At 36.0% G+C, this 9,034-nt stretch overlaps 1 protein-coding gene across 2 annotated transcripts; it reads right to left on the bottom strand.

The window, feature by feature from the left end:
• Window positions 1-268: 268 nt before the first annotated feature.
• LOC137720165 (metal tolerance protein 11) lies at window positions 269-4,253 on the bottom strand. Of its 2 annotated transcripts, none has more exons than XM_068459179.2 (6): window positions 3,693-4,253; window positions 2,939-3,048; window positions 2,609-2,854; window positions 1,507-1,587; window positions 1,142-1,375; window positions 269-847 (listed from the first exon to the last, which is right to left on the bottom strand). In XM_068459179.2, exons 1-6 carry the CDS (start codon window positions 3,856-3,858, stop codon window positions 500-502), a joined length of 1,185 nt encoding a protein of 394 aa, XP_068315280.2. In that variant the 5' UTR covers window positions 3,859-4,253; the 3' UTR covers window positions 269-499. The 2 variants fall into 2 exon arrangements, with proteins under 2 accessions (XP_068315280.2, XP_088551265.1); XM_088695139.1 differs by lacking the exon at window positions 3,693-4,253 and adding an exon at window positions 3,339-3,583.
• Window positions 4,254-9,034: the final 4,781 nt, after the last annotated feature.

Genomic DNA, 9,034 nt, shown 5'->3' with positions numbered 1-9,034 from the left:
TATCAACAATAAGTCTCACCTTAATTTTCAAAAATTCACAATGAGGCGAAGGTGAAAATAAATAGATTGAACAGTGATTTATGGACAAATTTGCAAAACCGATTGAAAACCGTGAGTTATCCTTCTCAGTTCATGTGTTGGTTTTGCTCATGCGAATAATGAAATTGTCATAAAACTTTTTAGATTATGAAACATCATCGTAGACAAATTTAGTCTTTATAGTTTGTAATGTTTTTTTGTCAAACTTTTATATTATGACCACCCGACATTATAATTCAGAATCTGTTACTGAAGGGGAATAAGGTCAACTAGTAGGTTGTTCTTTTATAGGTGCATGAGACCCAAACACACATGCTATTTTCCCAATGTTACAAGAATCCCAGCTCGTTCTTGACGCCTACCAAATAACTACACATTTTCAGTTTAATATTGCCTTCCATTCGGAATCGATTCTAGTATACAAAGTTGAAGAAAATAATAAATAGAAATATCCCGACTTTTATGAGTGTGATTGTGCATGCTCGGGCTTGTGACTGAACTCGTAATCCAGATGAACAAAGGCGCGCTCAATTTCGGGCAGGAGCTCAAGCTTCTCCTGCAGGTTTTCCCCTATGTCATGAGCCTCTTGTAAGGGCATGTCAGCCGGCAGGACAATGTCAACCTCGACGAAGTAGTGAGAGCCAAAGGTGTAAGCCCGGACTGTATCGATATGGCGTATTGCCTTGTGATGGTTCCAGCAAAGGTACGTCAATTTTTGTAGATATTCGGGAGCAGCTGATCTTCCAACTAGCGAGTTCACATTTTCCAGCACAGTCAACGACCATGTGCGAATGGTGTACAAGGCCAGCTGCAAAAATCCAAGGTCAAAACCCCATTAAAAAAATAATGGACATAGCATCAATTGACATTTGAGTTTAACACACAAATCATAAGATAATCAACACCCAGGAGACGTCGGTTATTTGTGAACAAATGTTTGACAACCTCTCATCTAATATCTTGTTCGACTCCTATGCACTTCATAAGATTTACCATCCCTCTACCAAATATGAAAGTTTCGACACTCTTAACATAAAGAGTTCCCTATAGTTATTTGTGGGAAGGAAGGGTTGAGGAATGAAGAGAGCAGGAAGCCACTTACAATGATGGCTCCAACGGGGTCCATCCAATCATCAAAATAATTAGCAAGGAGCACAGCAACGAGACCAATGATGTTAGTTATAACATCAAAGAAGTGATCCTGGGCATAAGCTTTAACAATTTCGTTCTTGAAACTGCGGCAGTAAAGCATCAGAAGGAATTTTACCAAAGTCACCGAAAGCATAATGCCCACGACCCATCGCTCCTGATCCTTCGTCAATCTGAACCCATCCTCCTAGTCAAACATAAATTTCAAAGTCAACATGAGAGTGTGTATTCGAACAATCGACCGAAGACATCATTTATTCAAGCCTCCATGTGAACAAATATCTTTATCTGCTTAAATAACAGCACATAACAACTTACATCAGAAACTAGTGTGCGCATTGACTCCAGGATGATCTGCAGTCCCAGGGTTGCCATGACAGAGGCAAAAACAAGGATTCCCTGCATGTTTTTTCCAAGGTTCAGATTTGTTTATGCCAAAGGCATTTCACCAACACCTCAATAACAGATGAGAAAAAAAAAATGCCATACAAGAATTCAAACGAAGTATAACGACTGCTATATGTAGAAGAATCCATCTACCTCCATGTCTTCAAAACACTGGCAAATAAACAAACCAAGCTATCGCATAACAATGCATCCACCTAGCGAGCCTGCTTAGCGTAAAGCTAAGAGGGCTTGTTGAACCACATGATAACCAGTTAGTTTGACAAACCACCCAAATGAGCTTTAACAGGGATTAGCTCATGAGACTTGCTAGTTGGCTGGTTTAAGTTACACACACACACTTACAATATATGATCAACTTCTAAGTCCTAACACATGACAACAATTCATCACATACACATTCCAAAAGGCACTACAGACTGGCAGATAAAATCCTTGCAAGCGCTGATGGAAGAAAGCAAAGTGGCCAAGATATGCCAATGAAAAATCCGTATGGGTGTAGCATATAGAGAACAATTTGAACCATTTGACAAGAGGCAGCATGAATCAAGAACGATGGTTAGAACTTTGCTAATAGTTCTTAGATGGAATACATAAACCTGAATTAAGTATAAATGTTTAGCTATTTGTAAAAGTGGGAAAAAGCACTACCATGTACAAGTTATACACATAACTTCCATCTTCATTCCCAGAAGAGAAGAGAGGATAGAAATTGTATCCAATCTCAACAGTCAAGCGCACCCTGTATGGGTGAACCCCGAACTCATTAATGATTTAGACTGGAGAGCCACATGACTATTCAAGTTGCACGACTAAGCCTAGCAACCATGCCTTGGTAATTAGACCTACAAAATCATATAACAGTAATGTATATCCCCACAAAGAGCAGAAAGACAAAGAAAGGGCGTGGTGTATGACTTTGAACATTGAAGGCAGCATAACTTGTATATTTAACACTGTAACGCAATTTGAAACTATGACTACAACTACGGTCAAGAATAGTACAGAGACATACCAACGGCTGCATTCGTTTCTTCCCAATAGGATACTGATATGGGCTAGGGGTTTGCATGGAGAATGCAGTAAACCACAGGATGAAGCCGGACAAAAGATCAAGCAATGAGTCCAATGTGGATGCGATGATGGCCAATGAACCACTTCTGACAGATGCATAAACTTTAGCTGCAAAGAGAACCATGTTGGCAATATTGGATATTCTGATGGCAAGTGTCTCGCTTTTTGCCAACTTTTCCTGTTCTTCCTGCGACAGAAATCATTACATATCAGTTTAAAACTAATACGACTATGCTAAGAACAAGGCAGAAAACATGATGCAACATCAAACCTTCGACATTCCAGGAATAAAACCACGCTCCGCTAAGGCATCCATTTCAGTAAAGCCCTCAAGCATTTCTACCTGCTGTTGGTAGTACTCCGCCACATTATCCTCCGGACCTGAGGCAATCAAGCACAAAACTTTAACTTGGTACCCATGCAACCTCCTCATATGTTAAATAAATATATCATTTTAACATAAAGAACATTTACAAATATTCGACAACATTTCATACATCCGTCTGCCCCTTTCACCACTTTGCATAGACGACAACCCGGAAATATGAAACCCGAAGATGAAAGTATGAACTAGCAAATACTTAAACTCCCACCCAGAACCCGAAAACGCTTTATTTGTCCGATGATCAAAGTCGAAAACATATAAACAAATGGGTAATAGGTGAACTTACACTGTGACAGTCAGTCTCAATGATCTAGCAATACCAGGGACACCATACAAAAATTCAAGTAAACCCCACAAACTCTGAACTCCGAAACTCCATCACTCTCCCACCAATCTTTCTAATTAACCTCTCCTTCGAGCTTTTCGATTACAAAAATATATACAGCAAAATGAACCCTCCATTTCGAATCATATATACATATGCAGAAAAGAGAAAACTAAACTCCCACCACAGAAATTAATCAGAATTTTTAATCAACCAAAAAAAGAAAAATTCTCGGAGACCATGCAAAATAAAATATAAAGATCACAATCAAATATTCCATTACGTTAACAATGGAGGAGAAGATGCGGAAATTACCAAAAACCCCAAGGCAGTCATGGATTCCGCGCGGTGGCTTTTTCTCCTTGTGCTCCGAGGACACCTGGAATCCGTCGAAGTTCAACCGCCAGGACCCCTCGACAATGCTCGACTCCTGAAACAGCGAGCGCTCCTCGTCGTAGTCGGGCATCAACGGCTCCACCATTCTCCCGGTCACGGTGAGCTAGAGAGAGAAAGAGATGGAGAGAGAGGGCTAGGTAAAAAGAGAGTGTGTGAGACGATGAGCAGAGGAGCATTCGAGGGGCAGGGACTGAAAATTCGATGAGAATCCGAGGGGCTTTTGGGGATACGGAAATTATATTGGGACGCTCGGGCAGTTGGGAAATTAAGCGAGCTACCAAAATGGAAGTTCTGATCGATACCTCATGCCACGTGTCCGTGACGATGGCGTTATGGCGAAGGTAGAAGGAAACAGACAATGTCTGATTCGGTGGGGCCCGCGTCAAACGTGGGTACGTAGACCTTCTCTTATGGACCGTCAGATGGAGCAATCGGGTCAGAAATTTGCAGATTGCAATATGCAGAGTCAGGCTGTTCCGTGACAATTTGGAATGAGTGGATCGCCATATGTGGGATTCGTGGGCCCACTTGCTGACGCAGATCTAATTATTGTTAGGCATGTCTCCATAATTTGGGACTTTGTCCTCAAGTTTTTTAATATGCTCCGACGTAAGCATAATAAATAATTTTGCAATCGCCAGTTTTTTTGTTGTGAGTTTTTTTCAGAGGATTTAAGTTTGATTTTTGTTAAAAACGAATTTAAATCATATTATTGTTAGTTTTTTGTAAAACATAATTCACTTTCTCAGCTCTTAACGTAGATAATATCGTTTGTGAAAAATAAAAGTTATAACAAATAAACAAATATTTCAATATTTTCTTTTATCAATTAGAACTTGACACGTTTTAAAATAATGACATCACTAAACTGAGAACTGATTAAGACAAAGTCAAAATAGTGCACCAAATTCGTATTTTAATAACATTTCATTTTATTAATATTTTGATGAATGTTAAACCTCACTTACATAGAGAAATAGAAATAGCTTCACTTATACATCTAATGTGCTGGTCCAAAAAGTAAAAAAAAAAAAACTGAAATAATTCATTTGGCATCTGAATATTCTAGCCGGCAATTTTGACCCCAACCACCAAGCCATCAATTCACATCAACTTTTAGTTGATCGACTGAGATGAAATAAAATAAGATACCATGATTTACTATCACACGTCAACTGGGCAATTTTAAGCATCGGTTAGCGATGCTCTAATAAACTGAAGATTTGAATGTCAATAAATGATTTCTATCAAAGAAGAATTTGAATCATAATATTATTAATTCATTTTAAGATTATGTCACTTTCTTTCTTTAATATAAATAATATCGTTTGTACGAAGAAAAAAAATTTAATCCAACTAAAGCACATCAATTAATTTCCGGACTCTTGAAATTTAATCCAACGGTTAAAATTATTATAACTTTTTAAGAGACATCCTGGATCAAATTTCAAAAACCCGAATTAATTGATTAGTGGGTTTTCATGGAAAAGATCTGGAGAGGATCTCTTCCCTAATATAATTATATAACAATGACAAGTTGTTTGATTTTAATTTGTATCTTTCGAATAAATGATGGGTTTTTTTCTGTCCTAACAAGCAAATGATGGGTTGTCAATATTTGACTAAGACAGTATCCCAACATATGGTGTATCTGACTCTGAGTGAGAGAGAGAGAGGGAGAGAATATGGGTTTGAACATGGGCTTTTCAATCTCATATTTTAGGTGTAACCCAAATTCCAATCCAGCTCGTAAAAAGTATAGCCCAATTAGGCTATGGTTGCATTTAGGGATGAGTTTGGTTTCATTTGGTTCGGTTTGGTTTTTTGTCAAAACCAAAATTTCGGTTCGGTTTCGTTCGATTAGATTTTCTTTTGGTTTGGTTTTTATTCAGTTTGGTTTTTTTTCAGCTCGGTTTCAGTTTTTTTATTTTTTATAAATTTTTTTTTTTAATATGGAATTTAGAAAAGATGCTATCATTGGTAGACTAATAATAATAAAATGGGAAAAGTGGGAAGAAAATTGTACATATTCAAGATCATATAAACCAATCTTATTCTATGAATAACATTAATTGCAAAAAAAAAAAAAAAAAAAATAATGATCACCGTATCTATTCCAAAAGCAAACAAATAGAGAAACTCTTACAAGTTCCAAAGTCTTCCAAAACTTTATTCTATAACCAATGGAATATCCTCCCTAATTGAACCAAGTATGCTTATTCAAAAAGCCTTAGGCTTAGTTTCAAACTTGACAACAAAGTTTCACAAAAGAAACATTATGGGCATACATTCATAAGGTGTAAAAGGGATTCAATTTGGTTATGTTCGATTTCCAAACCTCCAAAATCGAAATTGAACCAATAAAGTTCGGTTTGTTCGGTTCAGTTCGGTGTTCGGTCTCCTTTTTTTCGGTTTTCGATTTTTTGAACCCACCTTTAGTTGCATTCACAACCATCTTTTAATTTAGAGAATCATTATTGGCACTCTAAAAGTTTTATTTTACATTTCAAATTTTCTAAATTAAAAAAGGTATACACTTGTGAGGAGTGTAGTATAATATTTTTAGAGCGCTAATAATAATTTTCTTAACTGAAAATTTGATATTACCCCTTGAAACTATATTTTCCTCTACTAAAACTCATCTTCTTTTGTTTTCTTGAATAAAGTCCATTGACTAGCCTCCAATTAAACAAATTCTTTAATTAAGTTTGACTTTTCAAATTGTGTATTTTTCAAATGCCTAAACTACCCCTATTAATACTTGGATGGGGTTTTTGGATCAGTTACTTGTTATATCCATTTAATTAATTTTATATATTTTACAAAATAATTCATGCCATTCATTGTATATTCAATGTATTAACTTTCAAATTGTTATAACGTGCCAATTGAAAAATAATAATACTAATTTCATAATTTTGTGCATTACATATATAAGTTAATTTACCTACCAACACAATAATAAACCTAAAACAGCTTCGGCTAATATTCCAATCCCTAATACACAAAACAAAAGCTATATGTTCCGCACAATTCTTACCTACAAAATAGTCTAATTAGCTATTACATCAAACCAAAATTTAAAGGGTCTAGTTTACTTTCAAAATGGTCTAATTTACCTACATGATTTATGTGCATTAGATTAAAAGTTTATTTATGTCACATCCTCGCCCGAGGCGGATCACTTCCCGGCCCCCCTCCACCACCGTAGCACGATATTGTCCGCTTTGGGCTTACCATTCCCTCACGGTTTTGTTTTTGAAAACTCACGAGCAACTTCCCAATGGGTCACCCATCATGGGATTGCTCTAGCCCCGTTCTCGCTTAACTTTGGAGCTCCTACGGAACCCGAAGCCAGTAAGCTCCCAAAAGGCCTCGTGCTAGATAGGGATGGGAATATACATTTAAGGATCACTCCCCTGGGCGATGTGGGATGTCACAATCCACCCTCCCTTAGGGGCCCAACGTCCTCTTCGACACACACGCAACCAGGGTTAGGCTCTGATACCAATTTGTCACATCCCGGCCTGGGGCAGATCACTTCCCGGGCCCGCTCCACCACCGTAGCACGATATTGTCCTCTTTGGGCTTACCATTCCCTCACGGTTTTATTTTTGGGAACTCACGAGCAACTTCCCAGTGGGTCACCCATCATGGGATTGCTCTAGCCCCCTTCTCGCTTAACTTCGGAGTTCCTATGAAACCCAAAGCCAGTGAGCTCCCAAAAGGCCTCGTGCTAGATAGGGATGAGAATATACATTTAAGGATCACTCCTCTGGGCGATGTGGGATGTCACAATTTAATTGCCTACAAGCACAAACCCACAACATTCGAACATTATCTAATATCACTAATTTTTTTTTTTTTTTTTTGGGAATAGGTAAATTAATTTAAATGTAGGTAAATTAGTATAATATTAATAAGTAGGTAAATTAATTTAAATGTAGGTAAATTAGTATAATATTTTATAAGTAGGTAAATTAATTTAAATGTTTGTAAATTAGTATAATATTTGTATGTAGGTAATTACATGATTCAAAATGCAGGTTTATTAGTATAATATTTTATAAGTAGGTAAATTAATTTGTATGTAGGTAATTACATAATTCAAACAATATTATTTTTTCCGTACAAGATTGTCTTTCTCTTTTAAATTTGGTAAATTAATTTATATATGTTGCTAATATTTATGATACAAGAAAGGTAAAATATCCATATGGATTTAATTGCTCATCATAATTAGGATGAGTAATAACATTTATTGACCAAATTAGGATTCTATGGCATAAGTTGTAATTGTATTGTAATAGTTGGTCATATATTTGTCTACATGGTAGGCTATTTGAAATTTGGGTTTTATTTGAATGTTTAAATTTAGATGGGTTTTTATTTAGAAAATAGGAGTTTCAAGGGTCTATATCTAAAAAACCATTTTCTTAATTTAGTCAATTCAAATACTAAAAAAAAAGAACGTTCAAAAGGCCCTTATAACGGTGCGTTGAAATTATTTTTCTTGGTCAATCCCTTCTATTTTTATGTGAGTTTTATTTGGTAAGTGTATTAAAAGTATAATCACTAGTTTAGTTTGATGACGTGGTAAAACATTTTCGTTAAAGTTCTTCACAAAAGCACAGGGAAAGTTAAGGGAGTTTCTGGTTTTTAACTCCAGAAAACTATTTTTTCTAGCAAAGTGGAGATAAAATGCAAATAACAAAAAATAATTTAAACTTGAAATGAAATCCAAACACATCACGTGTACAACAAAGCAACAAGTTTTATTTTTTGTTTTATACATCACGATTCACGTGTAGACTACACGATAATGGATATAGTATGAGTAGCTCTAATAATAATATAAGTCCGGATTCTCTTTGCGAGAATCTTAGATTCGTGAATGTGTATGTTCATAGTAAATTGTGCAGTGAGAAATTATTTTAAATATTTTTATTTAAAAATAAACATAAACAGTACTTGACAAAAACTAACCGCACAATGTACGATAAACGAACATAATTCATGGATATTCAGGATCCTCATCAAAAAATCCGAAAAGGATCCTATTGGTAATAATATAAGTAATTGAGAAGGTAAGTTCATTTTGATGAGTCACTTATGCGAAATCTAACTCCAATAGTATACAATATTTGCCTACTCCCCCTCAACGCAGTCAATATTGCCTACTTCAGCATGAATAGCCAAACGGAGCCCCATTAATCTTTTTATAATAAATTTTATGTGAAAAAAGTGACAAAATAAAAACT

This window comes from Pyrus communis, chromosome 1 (genome assembly GCF_041283825.1).
Source record: "Pyrus communis isolate YQ-2024b chromosome 1, ASM4128382v1, whole genome shotgun sequence".
Lineage (NCBI taxonomy): Eukaryota > Viridiplantae > Streptophyta > Magnoliopsida > Rosales > Rosaceae > Pyrus > Pyrus communis.
Note: the sequence above shows the minus strand (reverse complement) of the source record. Positions and strands in the feature narration are given on the sequence as shown.